Genomic DNA, 14,718 nt, shown 5'->3' on the forward strand with positions numbered 1-14,718 from the left:
CGACTGGGGTGTATCGTGCGTTGTTGCTGCGGCCTGCCAGGAAGAAGTACCATATGACTTCAAGGACGGCGGTAAGGTGCATTTCAAAATCAGCCTCACGGTCTGCCCGAAGTAACTTCAAGAGGGTGTCACCAGCATCCAGAAAGCTAATCCAGTAACGGAATGTTGCTGATTGTTCTCTTCCTGTGTCTTTGAACTTCTTCATTGTACTGAGAAGAGAGGATGACAAGCGCATTTCAATATCCTGGCACACAGCAGTGCAGGCTTCCGGAGATTGCATTTTGAAGGTATTCTCTAGATCTGCAATGAAGTGTGTGGTCTCATCATCCAACCAGGGCAACTTGTTTTTCATTGCAAAGGTTTCGGCAGCTGATAGAAACAAGTGAAACAGTGCTTTGTGTACCAGTCTGATTCCTCTTCGACCTCTGGCATACTGCTTCCCTTGCAACATCAAACTCACGGACGCATCGGCATACACTTCAGGTAGTGTCACAGCATGTTGTGGAGACCACCATCACTAAACAGCTTCCCTCTACTAGTGATGAAAGCCATAGTGAGATGCATCCCACCAAGCTTCATCGTCACTCGACCAGCCAAGGGATCTGGCTCAGTCCAGAGAATCTGTTCAGCCTTGCTATATATTGCCACGTCAGCAGTGACCACAACATGTTCTTGTCCCAATGCAGTTGCAATTTCAACCAATTTGAGCAAAGTCGTGTGGATCGTAGAGAAGTCAGAGGGTGGCGCATTGATGAATGGGAGATACCATATTCGAGTCAGTGGAATTTCTCTCTCGCTAACTGGAGAATTGAATCCACCCCAAGCCGGAACATGTGAGGTTTCAGGGGCACCTGCACGGGCCATTTCCCAAATCACGTCTTTTCGTACCACATCGCGAGCAGACTTATCCAGTTCTTTGACTTCCCATTTCACACATGGTTCTGGTTTAGTATGGGGTTTGTTGTAGCGTTTGATTTTATCCTCATCACAGCTCTGTGCATCTAGGGTTTTTAGGTTTGATCTTGGAATGCAAGGTGGTTCTTCTGGCCAAGGGGACCTTTGATACAACACCACAGCCATTGAATGTGTAGTATTCTTTCCTTCTATTGTCTGTTCATTTTGATCGAAATTGTCAATTGCGGCATCAACAATGGTCTTAATAACATTTTCAGGATCATAGACAGAAATGTCACGTGGTATATGAACGTCAGACTTGGTTGACAGCTGGTCCAAGGCAATGGCAGTGAGGAATCTACGCACTTCATCATAAGGTATGCTGTGTCCAAGAGAGGACAGGTCATCTATCAGTTCTCGACTACCATGGTCGTGGTGCAGCTTGACACCTAAACCAAATGTTATTGGGGTATGGATTTTACAAACTAGAGAAATCATGTTGTGACATATTGCAAGAACTCTCATTTCAATGTTTCCCATGTCAGTCTCAGATTCATAGCTTGTAGCGCCGTCAAAGTCTTTCTTTGAAGTACACAATGCAATGAAATCATACAAATGATTCGGAACAAAGTCCTTGCACTTTTTTGTCTCCATATTCCCACTGGAATCATAACGATCAGATTGAAATGTAATGTCACCGATACATTTCCTGATGATACCAGCTGCCTTGCAGTGTCCTCTTCTGAATCAACATCATCGGAGGATTCGAGTTCACATTCACCAATTTCACTTACATGCAGTTGTAGCCTCACAACGTGATTCAAGGCCTCGGGAACTGTGATATCCCCTGAGCATACAAGATCAGACTTCCCAGGCTGGACGATGAATGAAATCCTGTCTCCGAAATGCTTCTGTAATTTCTCCTTCAATCTCCATGTAGTACAAGACTCATTGGGTTTCGAGTTGACCTCTGCTGATACAGCGACCAATCGTTCATTCAGGACAGACACGGTTGTGATGGAGATGGTTTTGGACAGGACAGTCTCTTCAATGTCCTTACACAAACATTTGAAGGCACACGCATTGTCAGATTTATCAACCTTAGCCCTCGCACTGGCAGCTTTAATATTGTTAAGTCAGTGTTTGACAGCATTCGCATTTGAATCTCATCGTCGTTTCTCTGAATGGCTGCATCAAGCACTCTTTGCCGTGTGGTGGCCCCCGTCCCAGTTGAGACGCTCGACAGTTTCTCCTTCCAGCTATGTGATTTCCCACATATGAAACAGCCTGATCTGATCGAATGTCAAATTGCGACGTGTCATATCGCCGGAGACGAGACAGTCCAACCGTAGGCCCACTACCTGTTGCGCCATCGTCAGTGACACCGTCAGCACATGTACCAGTGTTTCTTTCGGCTATCTGGATATTCCTCTTGTTCGTATAATTTGCTCTGCACTTTTGGTGGAATTTGATAACAGTATCTCCTTTTAGGATGTCGTTTTTCACTGGAAACAGCCGATCAGAGACACCATCTTTACGAAGTTCGGCAGCTTTCAGAATGGATTTCAATTCTTCGACTGTAGGATTCTGGACAACTGGATTATCAGCTTGGGTTTTGGATAATGAAGTCTCGCAAAATATGCAGCATTCGGAAAGACTCGTTCTTCCCCTCTTCTGAGGGGGTTCTTCTGGTGGTTCCATACTTTCTTGAACCTTCATGGAAAAAGTTTGAGGTCACACACACACACACACACACTTAGAAAGTGATAAAGTAACAATGAGTGTAACGTTTTGTGCAAGGGTTTCTTTGTATAACTGAAGACAAAGTACGAGTCTAAGCCACAGTGTGCAGTTACAATGAGAAATTAAGGAGAAATCCAAAAATTATGGATTTTTATTTTTTGCAAACAGGGGGTTAATTAACCATGTTAGCATTAAAATATGCAAATAAAACATCAATATTCATAGAGTTGACATCCATACAAATCAAATGAGACTAGATTTGTTTTGTTCTAATGTGGGGGAGGGGTACTGCATCAAATATTTGGGCTCAAACATGGCAAAAAAAATGGGTAAAACCCCTAATTTTGGGGTATTTGGGGGTCCAAAACCCCATTAAAGTGGGTTTCAACCCCAAATATTCTGAGAGTGCACTTGGCAGAAAGGAATTAATGGGATGTTACCAAGTTTTCAATCTTTGTAAGTGCCAAAATAACAATTATTAAGATATTTTAAAATTCTCAATTTTTTTTATGGGTTAAATGTGTATGGCCATGTTTTAATTAGAATCTGACTGTAAAACATCGTTTTTCACAAAGTAAACATCCTAACGAATCCAACGATCCCTAATTTGCCTTGTTCTAAAGTGTGGAGGGGTCAAGCTCAATTTTTGGCTCTTGGCCGCTCCACTAATAACCCTCTTCCCACAAGCCTCAACTTTGCATACAAATTACAACAGCTACATGTTAAATTTGCATCACAGTTCTGCAATAACATGGCCATGGGTCCTCTCACTTCCGGTGGAGAAATGTTCTGAAATATTGGGGTCAGTTGAATGGCACAAATGCGATGATTGTTGTCTTTCTGTTTTTGTTTTTGTGACACACCTTTCCATGGTTATCCTCATGTTTTTTTTTGTTTTTGTTTTTTTTTCTTCTTAATAGAAAAGGCATCGACACTGGACACGCCACGGTCGCTCGCCAAGGCTCGAGAGGAATCGACAAAGGAAAATGCAGGCATCTTTGACTGTCTACGATCCAAGGGGAAGAAGGGTGAGGTGAAGGTGAGCCTGGTTTATTCGATTTTTTTTCTGGCCATTTCTCTTTTTTTTTTGTTTTTACCATTTGCCAAAAATACATGTGGACATCACATATGTGTTTCATAGCCACTCGTGGACAAGATGTGGCTGTCTCCGCACAAATGACACACGAGTTCAATGAAGCTGCAGTTTAATGCTGTGTTTATTTTTTCCAAGTAATGATAGTATCATGTTTTTTTTCTGAATATAAATACACATTATTTTTTTCATTAACATTGTTTTCCGAGAAGTTCGGGTGCGTATTATACATGACAGCAAATCTAAATGGGGTTTTTGCAGCCAGTCCAGAACATCATTTGCGACACGTGTCGTCACCTTATGTGTCGCTAAGTATACCAAGGATAGAGAAACCATATTTAAGAGGATTTTCTGTCATGAGTTAGTTGTTCGGTGTATTTTTCAATTGGCCTCACAAAATCAAAACGGGGATCGCCCTCTTTAGCCACTGAGCTAAGTGTCAGTACTTGACCATAGACATCCAATTCGACTTTGTTGTGATTGTCGTGAATTTCATGGTGTATTTTAAAATCGAACTTGTAAAAAGAGCCATCTTTATGTACGAGCAGTGAGAAAATGTTACAACGCGTTTTTGAGAACGTAGATTTGCAGGCCGCGATTGCCAACACGGCAAGAGCGAAGGTTAACTGACAATTAGCGATTTAACTAACACTGTACCGTATTCTTGTCATCAAAGGGTTACTTTGACCGCATTGTGGCAAAAATCTCAGTGCATGTTATACACGGTAACAAACAAATTCCATGGATGTCATAACAAATTTGGGGGTACGTATTATATTTGGAAAATTATGGGAAGCAAAAAGTTTATTCATGATCACATCGAGAAATTCTCCGTTTTTGAAGTGTGACTGTGTTACGACTAAACAAACGACCTCACTCTCAGGCTCCATGTTTAGGAGGGATATTGAGAGATGATCCGATGGAGTTTGCATGTAAATTTATTAATTGTGGCATTTTATATTTCTTTACTTCTTCAGGTTCCTTCTTGGTCTTCCATTTCATAAATACAAAAACCATAAAAATTTATGAAGTGGCATGCATGGGCAGCTTCCTGTAGTGCTGTAGTTGCAAGCCAAATTAGTAATGACAAAGCATCTCAAAATGCAAAGTCCATCTGCATCCTTCTTGTACTCGACCTAAACTTGATGAACACAACAGCTAAAAAACGGTAAATGATGTTCATTCGTGTTCTCCATATGCTCAAAAGAAAGGTTTTTTTTTTTAAATTTGATGGCGAAAGCTCAACGGTAAAAAGGTTGATGGCCTGGAGAGACACACCAAAGCCCAAATGTGAAATATATAAATACAGAAGCCATTGAACAAACCACCCCCCCCCCCCAAAAAAAAAAATAAACCAGGCTGTCTCGTGCAGCACAGCAGCGGGCAGGCTGATAAGGCCTATTTCTACTCACTGTGACTTTGCCCTATGACATTTTGGGCCAATTTGACCAAATTAATTAGTCTTCTTCATATTCTGATGATAACGGTTTGTTGAGAATTTGATGACAAAAGCTCAAATGGTTATAAAAGAGTTATGCCCTGGACACACACACACACACACACACACACACACACACACACACACACACACACACACACACACACACACACACACACACACACACACACACACACACACACACACACACGATTGTAATTAACATCAGCGTCATGTTGCGTTTAGGGTCAGTGTTTCTTCTTTTGTTATATACAGTACGAGCAGAGGAATTTTAGTTGAGAAAAAGAGAGCCAGAAGGTACTATGTATAATTCCAATGAATTCATCTATGATAATAAATGTGTGTGTGTGTGTGTGTGTGTGTGTGTGTGTGTGTGTGTGTGTGTGTGTGTGTGTGTGTGTGTGTGTGTGTGTGTGTGTGTGTGTGTTTCTGTGTCGAGCTTTTCATGCTTGTCAGCCCTTTCACTAACCTTGCTTTGTTTTGAGAGCCATAACACTGACAACAAACTTCTGATCGTCTTCACGAATAAATGTCAATGTGCATGTGTGTCAGTGTGTCTCCTCCATAACTCCAAAGCCATGAAACCGAGAAGCCTGAAAGTTTTCATGCACACTAAGGGAACTCCAAGGAAGTTCATGAGTGTAAATTGGGTGTTTGTGTTCATTAAAACACCCCCTTTTGAAGATAATTAACAGCCTTACTTTGTTATATCCCTCATCAGGTGCATCATCCTTGGTCAGGCCTGTATCAGCGAGCCAGCTGGGGTGTTAAATCGCCATTTTGTTCGGCCTATTCAAACATGCCTTGCTTTGGAAACACAATATAGTCTCACAGACTAATTAAAGTACATTATTGAAATATTATATCTGATTTGAAAGTCGAATCTGTTGGATTATATAAGTGTTAAAATCTTGAGTGAAATTTGAAAATGTTAACAAGTTTGAGATTTTTATAACCAAGTGTATGTATTTAAGCAAAGCATGAAGCATTAAATTTTTTTCTACTGTTTGGATGATTATATTGAGTGAAGAAAAGATTAAGGAACGTGCAGAAAGTGTAACTTCATTGAGCGCAACGCTGTGCTCTATAACCTGCTTTTACAATCCATGACGATAGTCGACAAGGGTCCTTTTTTCCGGCAATTACGTACGCAGTTTGCTCTTTCCGTTTTGGATGATCAAAATATTAACATAAATACATAATTACAGTTCCGCCAATATATTAATAGTCAGTAGTTTCTGCAAGCGAAGAGGAAAATTTTTGTTGCTACAAGTGAAGAGGATTTTTTTTTGCTTTACACCATTTTATGTGACTTGCGTTCATTACAAAACACTCGCAGAGTACTGCGGGTGATCTTGTTCCAAGCATGCAACACGCTCTTCTGACGCATACCTTTATTTGGGCGGTGTATAGGTAACTGGTAGCTCTGCATACGCAAAAATAAATAACCCAGGTTACGTGCATGAAGCAAAAACATGTCTCAGGCTTATAATTCAAAACACCTCACTGCACTGGAAAACGTGGGGACAGGAATACTGCACTGTAAATGGTGGGGACTTGTAATACCCTCCCCCACCTGGAGGTGGCGCGACACGAAACACATTGACGTGGAGAATTTGCGTCTTCCCCCCTTCACCTCCACAAGACCACCGGCAAAGATAAAAACATCCCGATACATTAATTGGGGTTATGCTGATCCTTTGTAGCAAATCTGGATGTAATTCTGCCAGAACTGTACGAGAGTACCGTGACAAACAAACACACAAACACCCATCCGTGAATGGCAGGATTAATGTAAATATACTAATAGTCACTGCAATATATTAATAGTCGGTAGTTTGTGCAAGTGAAGAGGTACGTAGACAGTGCACACAGATGTGGTAGAAATGGGAGCAAATGACTCTCCGTGGTGTGTGTGTGTGTGTGTGTGTGTGTGTGTGTGTGTGTGTGTGTGTGTGTGTGTGTGTGTGTGTGTGCGCGCGCGCGCCTGCATGCTTGGTTACGTGTGTGCAGTGCAAGGGTTTCACGGGCGTGCAATCTGAACTCAAACTCAGGTCCATGGTGCTTGGCGCTGTGGAGGAGGATATGCGGCATCTCATGACCCATGTGCTTCTGAACATGGGGAGCAGACATGCTGCAGCGCCCAAACCACGTGGGGAGCAGATGTGCTGTGGCATCGAAGCCACATGGAACGTGCCACTGTGCGCGCGTGCACCTGCATGCTTGGTTACGTGTGTACGGTGCAACGGTTTCACGGGTGTGCAATCTGAACTCGAAGTAAGGTCCATGGTGCTTGGCACTGTGGAGGAGGTGATGCAGAATCTCATGACCCATGTGCTTCTGCACATGGGGAGCAGACATGCTGCAGCGCGCAAGCCACATGGGGAGCAGATGTGCTGTGGCATCGAAACCACATGGAACATTCCACTGTGCAGTGCGGGTGTGGGGAAATCTGTGCATGTGTGGGAGTGAAAGGATGAGTATATCGCCGATACACGTCCACGTTTCACATGGACCGCGAGGAGGTTAGAGGAACGCTTTGGTGGGGTTGGGGGAGGGGGAGGGGGAGGTGACTGCATGCAGGCAGGCCTTTTACCAAATAGATAGCAGTAGTTTTAATCTTTACATTCTACCACCCAGTTTTAAAAGAACATGGCGGTGAAAAAGAAGGCTTTCCCTGAAAATTTGATTTTGACAAATTTCCCTGAAAATATCTGCTCTTCTTCCTCCGCTCCAATCGGTTCTTCTGACCACGTCATTGTCAAAGTGGACATCTCTCTGGCTGTTATCAGAGAACCACCTCACCGGCGTCGAGTCTGGCATTTCACTCAAGCCGACTGGCAGGGTCTTCAAGCAGCCCTCAAACTTATGGACTGGTCTCCTATCGCTACTTTCTCCAACATCAACTCATCCTGGGAATTCTTTCAAAGAAACTTACTCTCCCTCATGTTCAGATTTATCCCCTCTCGTGTTCAGTTGTCCTCCCCTTCCTCCCGCCCTTGGTTCACTGAAGCTTGTGGTGAGGCAGTTGTCCTGAAACAACTTGCCTTTGCCTCATGGATAGAAAACCCAACTGAGGGCAATCTCAGTTCCTTCCACAAAGCTCGGAACAAGTGTGTATCTACCCTCAGGAGAGCCAGAAAACAACATCTTTCTAAGCTCAAGTCTGAACTCTCAAACCTCTCTCCCTCCTCCAACTCCTGGTGGTGTCAAATCAAATCTGTTTCTGGTGTATGTTCCCCCTCCATCCCCTCCCTTACCTCAAATGGCCGCACTGCTGATACCGCACGTGGAAAAGCTGAATGTCTAAACTCGGTGTTTGCATCGAAATCTTGTGTCCGAAACCCATTGCTTTCTGTACCCACCTTACCCAGTCGCACCCAACTGTCCCTGGACTGTGTCCTTTTCTCCTGACAAGGTGGAGAGCTTGCTGTCAAACCTCGACTCAGATTCGACAACAGGTCCAGACGGCATCAGCCCATGTGTCCTAAAAAACTGCTCCTCTGCTCTTGCTCACCCTCTCTCTGTTCTATTCATCCTCTCATTTGCTCAAGTCCATCTGCCATCTGCTTGGAAATCAGAAAACACATCATGCAAAAATCATGCAAAAACAGATCCCTGCACCGACAGACCAATCAGCCTTCTGCCAATCATCAGCAAGGTTATGGAATCCATCATCGCTTCAGACATTAAATCCTCTTTCTTCTCCAATCACTGGATTTCCAATCATCAATTTGGTTTCAGACCAGGTCACTCTACCCTGGATATTCTGCTTTTGCTCTCCCAACAATGGATGGAGGTACTCAATGCCGGACATGAAATCAAAGCCATACCTGGAGACACATTGCGTGCTTTTGACACAGTCTGGCACCCTGCCCTACTCACCAAACTCTCTTCCCATGGTATCCAAGGCCATCTCCACTCATGGCTCGCAGACTTCCTCTCCTGTCGCAGTCAACGTGTGGCCCTAAATGGAGTTCTTTCATCCCCTCTTCCTGTCCAGGCTGGAGTTCCTCAAGGTAGCGTTCTGGGCCCTGTTCTTTTTCTGGTTTTCATCAATGATCTCTCTGATCTCTGGAAAATCCTCTATATCTCTTTGCTGATGACTCCACCCTCTGCCGTACCATCAGTCATCCATCAGACCAGTATGCAGCAGCTTCTTCGCTCACTGCAGATTTGGGTAAAATCACAAACTGGTCCAACACGTGGAACATGTCTTTCAATCCAGACAAATCTCACACTCTCACTATGTCTCTCCGAAAGGACCGATTGGACCCCCCCCCCCCACCGACTTTCTCAAAAATCCTCTGGAAGAATTCCTTTCTTTCAAGCGTCTGGGTCTTACTATCTGCCATGACCTTTCCTGGGAAAGTCACATATCCAACCTCGCCTCAAAAGCCAGTCGCGGACTGGGAATCCTCTGTCGTGCAAAGTCCTTCCTCGGCCCACCTGAGCTCCTGACCACTTACAAAGCTTTTGTCCGCAGCCTGATGGAGTACTGCTCTCCCCTCTGGGCTGGTGCTCCGGCCTCCCACCTTTCTCGGCTTCACGCTGTCGAAACCAAGGCATTTCGTATCATTGGCATCTCCCGTGATGAGGCTGAGTCTTTGGGCCTCTCACTCTCTCTCCGCAGGCAGGTCGGTGGTCTTTGTCTTCTACCGTCTCCTTTCCGCCCCCCCCCCCCACTCTGTCTGCGATTTGTCCCCACCATATTTCTGCAGGGCGCTCAAGGTCCGCCAACAACCCCCTTATGGTAAAACTACCAAAATCACGAATCACTGATCACCTTCACTCTTTCATTCCTCTTTTTTCCCGCCTTTCGAATAAACTCCCTCACTCTGTTCAATCCAACTCTTCCCTCCAGGCCTTCAAAACAGCTGTTCACCACCACCTCTTATCATCCCCCATCCAAATCCACGATCTTTTCTACCCCCGTTAATCCACCCCAAACCCACCTCCTTCAAATTCCCTGCTTTCCTTCTTGCAAATCCCTGTAGTGTCCATCTTGTGTACCCCATGTTCCCCACCCCATCCCTCTCCCTTCCATAGATCTCCGATTGTCTCTGTTCCCCACTGTTTTGTCCTTCCCACTCCCACCCCTCTTGTCTCATGCCCCCCCCCCCTTGCTGTGCGTTGCATGTTAGCTCTCATACGAGCCTCAACAAGGTATACAAAAAAAAACCCAAAAGTGGTTAAAAATATGAAAACGCTGCTGTTTGGGCGCGACTTATCACCACGGTAATGCTCTGATATACTGCCTTCCCCTTCTCTCCTCTCACACTGCCTTCCCTTTCCCTCACACTGCCTTTCTATTTCCTCCCCCTCCCCATTCCCTCCCCATTCCCTCCCCTCCCACTGCCTCGTTCATTCCCTCCCCTCATGCTGCCTTCCCCCCTCGCCTTATGCATTCCCCCCCCCCATCGTGCCACCTCCCCTGTCCCTGTCCCTTCCCCTTCCCCTCACCTCACGCTGTCCTCCCAAACCCCCTCCTCCACCATACAACTCTCCAGAGGTCAATGAGGAATGGGTGTCAAAGAATGTGCGAATTGGCTGAATGAAAGGTTTTATTTTGTTTGTTTGTTTTTTTTGTCATCATTCGGAACTGCTGCTCAGATCAATTCAGTTTTTATAAAGCAATGAATCACGAGATCACGGCAGTATAGCACAGAAGTACGCATGCTCGCTCTAAGCTGTCTCTCCCAAGTTTGAATCCTGACTCAGCTATAAACTGTATTCCTGGTGTTTCACAGGCAGGGTGATTCACCAATGTACATCTCACCCCTCAAATAGACGTTCAGCTTGGCAACGCATCTGCCGGAATCCCCCTCCCTTCTCCCCCACTCCATACCTCAACCCACTCCCTCTCTCTCCCATCCCTCTTCCTCTTTCTGCCATCCCTCTCCCTTTCTCTCTCGCACCCCTCTCCCTCTCCCTCTCTCTCTCCCACCACTCTCCCTCTCTCTCCCATCCCTGTGTCTGTCTCCCTCTGTCTCCCTCTGTCTCCCTCTGTCTCCTTCTGTCTCCCTCTCTCTCCCACTCTCTCCCACACTCTCCCATCCCTCTCCCTCTCTCTCCCATCCCTCTCCCTCTCTCTCTCATCCCTCTCCCTCCGTTCCCTCTCTCCCTCCCTCCCATCTCTCCTCCCTCCCTCCTTCTCCCTTCCCCTTAATACACACATCAGCAATGCGACAGGTTGTATTTGCTCATACTAAGGCCTAAGGATACGACGAGGATACGGTGGCCGTACGCCCTCTGAATTGACAGAAACGTGCGGCGGCCGCAGAGTTTCTGTGGTGGCCTCAGGGTGGCCCTACGCCGTTTGGCTATATTTTACAGGCCGTAAGGTCGCCGTGGAATTATAATGCGGAGTTATAACTTTTTTCATTTCTACGTTCGCCGTAGCAATTCGACAAGCCGAAACAAAAGAAATAGAAAAAAATAAAAATAAAATTAACCCATTCGTTACCGTCCGTCTGGCCGCACGTTCGCCTTAGGGCCCCCCTGTGGTCCCCCTGCGGTCGCCTTGCGGGCACCTTGCGTCTGCCTTGAAAATTCTATGGCCGCCGCAGGAACGCCCTAAGGTCACCGTGCGACATCAAATCAAAGACCGTAAAGCAACCCCACGTTTTCGGTCTCCACAACTTATAAATACGCCATGCAGCTCCCCCCCCAAAAAAAACCATATGTGACCTGCTACATTGTGTGACCGTGGAAATACTGCGGCCGCCGTATAATTGCTAGTGGCCGTAGATTTTGGAGACCCCACGGCCGCCGTGGCAAATGTGACTTAGGCCTAAATACGCCGTGCGGCTCCCCGAAAAATAAAAACATATGTGACTGCTACATTGTGTGACCGTGGAAACACTGCGGCCGCCGTATTATTGCTAATGGCCATAGATTTTGGAGACCCCACGGCCGCCGTGGCAAATGTGACCTCGGCCTAAATAATGGAAGAAACCAAGTACAGTCCAAGATATATTTACACAGATATAAAAATAAAAAATTACATGAATCAATATAATGTTACGTTTGAGGGGGGGTATGCATTCAAAGGGTAATTAGGATGTTTAATTAGGTATGCCATGCTGTTCGAGTGTACCAGGATCTCGATGTAATAAGTAGCAATTCAGTGGTGATAAGTTGTCTAGTAAATGTCCATTTCTTCAAGGGGGAAATGATAATTGTCACGTAATTAGATAGGGATACGGGATAGGGTAAGTGTGTCTGCGTAAACCCCTTTTAGTATTCCCTGGAGGCTTGCCATGATGTCACAGGACAGTGCTGCAGATGGCTCCGCCCCGTGATCACGATTGGCGGAAGGCGACGGCGGAGGGCCAATAAAACGGCTCGATTGGAAGTGACAAGGACTCGAGGATAAAAAGGCTCTGTTCGGGGAAAAGGCGAGGAGGAAGAAGATCGGTACAGAAAAACCGTTCTGGTGGAGGCTGTTGTGCTGGGAGCGTGCTGTTTGTTGGGCTGATTCGATCCTGGATTTGATCGTGTCTCGTGGCCTTGCTGTGCCTCGTGCCTCACCTTGGTTGGCTCTGGGGTTCTGCTGGCTCGGAGTACGGGGTCGAATGGCGGGCGGACCTGCCTCCATCTCCTGCTCGCAACTTGGCGCCAGAACTGGTTCCCTGGCGGCTGTGAGCGGTCTTGGGCCAGGACCAGGAGGTCGACAGCACCACGGTGTCTCCTGCACCAGAGGAGCGCAACGCCAGCTCGTCCGACGCCAATCCAGGGACTGTTGCGTCACCACCACGGGCCACCCTGACCACCAGGACCAGCTACGTTTTGTGTGTGTGTGTGTGTGTGTGTGTGTGTGTGTGTGTGTGTGTGTGTGTGTGTGTGTGTGTGTGTGTGTGTGTGTGTGTGTACCTGGCGCCTTAGAGGGTTTGAGATTTGTATATCCATTGGAATTGTTTGTGTTTTCCCCACGCCTGAACCCACACCACCATCCCGTCGAATCGCCCCGGATCCCTCCTCTTGCCGAGTCTTATTATTTCTGGTTAGAGAAATAAACACTATTAACTCAGTAAAAAGCGACTCGTGCCACCTTCCTCGTCCCGTTTGCTGTAGAGCGATAAAAACCGCTATCTTTGGGTTATAAGAAAATAAACCGTCTCCATCGTTTCGGCTCATTCTACGTTGGCGGGACTATTCAAGTCCCGTGGACGTCACAATAAAATACGTCATAGGTACTTTGAGCTTCATCGGTTCATAAATATTTCCATCGGGTTTTATTTGCTCACATTTACATGGGGGGCAATTATGGCTTGAGGGTGCCGAGGTGGGTGGAAAGGCAAGTGGTAGAGTTATGGAGATCGAGGTGTAAGTGTCTGCCCCATCGTCTGATGGTGAGTGATCTACTTAAGTATATATTGGAGACAAAAGAACCCGATCACTGGTTGAGGTTTCCTCATTATTTCATCGAGTTGGGCAGTAGAGAATCGGCTGCCGAGAAACTGTGATTCGAGAAGGTTCTTGATCATGTGGTTTGCTTTTGCTCTGTCCCTTACATAAGGTTACCATATTTTAACTTTTAAAACATAGGGGGAATACCCCTGGGTGCTCACCCGGTCGAGGCTGAATAATACAACCAGGCAACCACTGGGAGGCATGGATGACCCAAAAATAGGTTACGGAAAAGAAAGTAAATACCTATGGATTTTTTTTAATGCCATGAACAAACCTTGGTACATTGTAGGTGGTAAAGGTTGTGGTCAAGTTTCATCGAAATTGTGTGTGGTTTCAGAAAAGAAAGCAAATACATATTTTGTGGGGGGCTTCCCCTCCATAGAACCCCTGAGACCCCAATGTTTTTATAACGTCGTGAACAAACTTGAGTACATCACGGGTGATGAAGGTGATGGTCAAGTGTCGTTGGAATTGTGTGTGTGTGTGTGTAGTTTCTGAGAAGAAAGGAATACCTCTTATGGGGGACACCCCCTCCATGAACTCCCTCCGTAGACCCCTCAGACCACGATTTTTTTTTTTAATGCCGTGAACAAACTTTGGTACATCACGGATGATGAAGGTTGTGTTCAAGTTTCCTTAGAATTGTGTGTGTAGTTTCTGAGAGGAAAGCAAATACCTCCTTTGGGGGCAACCCCAGTTAACCCCCTTAGGACCCGTGGTTTCCGGACAATAACTTGAGAATGGCTTGACAGATTGATTTTATTTTCATGGGGGTATAATGGGGGGGGGGGTTAGAGGAAGGTTCCTTTCGATATACAGCACAATCCGATATCCAATATGGCGGCTCGGGCAGCCATCTTGAATTTGGTTTCCAGACAATAACTTGAGAACGGCTTCACACATTGATTTTATTCTGGTGAGGTATAATGGGGTTGAGTAGAGGAAGGTTCCTTTCGAAAATGGGCGCGCTGCGATTTTCACTGTGGCCGCCACGGCAGCCATCTTGAAATTGGTTTCTGTCAATTTCTAGGATAACGCCTCTTCCGATTAAATCCATTTTTGCTGGGTGTGTTGGGGTTGATTAGAGGAAGGTTCCTTTTGAAAATGGGCATGC

At 45.8% G+C, this 14,718-nt stretch overlaps 1 protein-coding gene across 5 annotated transcripts in view; it reads left to right on the forward strand.

The window, feature by feature from the left end:
• LOC147030559 (protein cordon-bleu-like) overlaps positions 1-14,718 on the forward strand; it is an 84,548-nt gene that overhangs the window by 48,439 nt on the left and 21,391 nt on the right. For all 5 annotated transcript variants that reach the window (XR_015056444.1, XR_015056443.1, XM_085874751.1 and 2 more), the window contains exon 7: positions 3,558-3,676. Coding sequence is in view for 3 of the 5 variants with exons in the window: in XM_085874751.1 (XP_085730877.1) it covers positions 3,558-3,676 (119 nt within the window). In the remaining 2 variants the exon portion in view is untranslated. The remainder of the gene's footprint in view (positions 1-3,557; positions 3,677-14,718) is intronic.

The sequence above is a fragment of the Eptatretus burgeri genome, chromosome 3 (genome assembly GCF_056783735.1).
Source record: "Eptatretus burgeri isolate ZD-2024b chromosome 3, Ebu_testis_v1, whole genome shotgun sequence".
Lineage (NCBI taxonomy): Eukaryota > Metazoa > Chordata > Myxini > Myxiniformes > Myxinidae > Eptatretus > Eptatretus burgeri.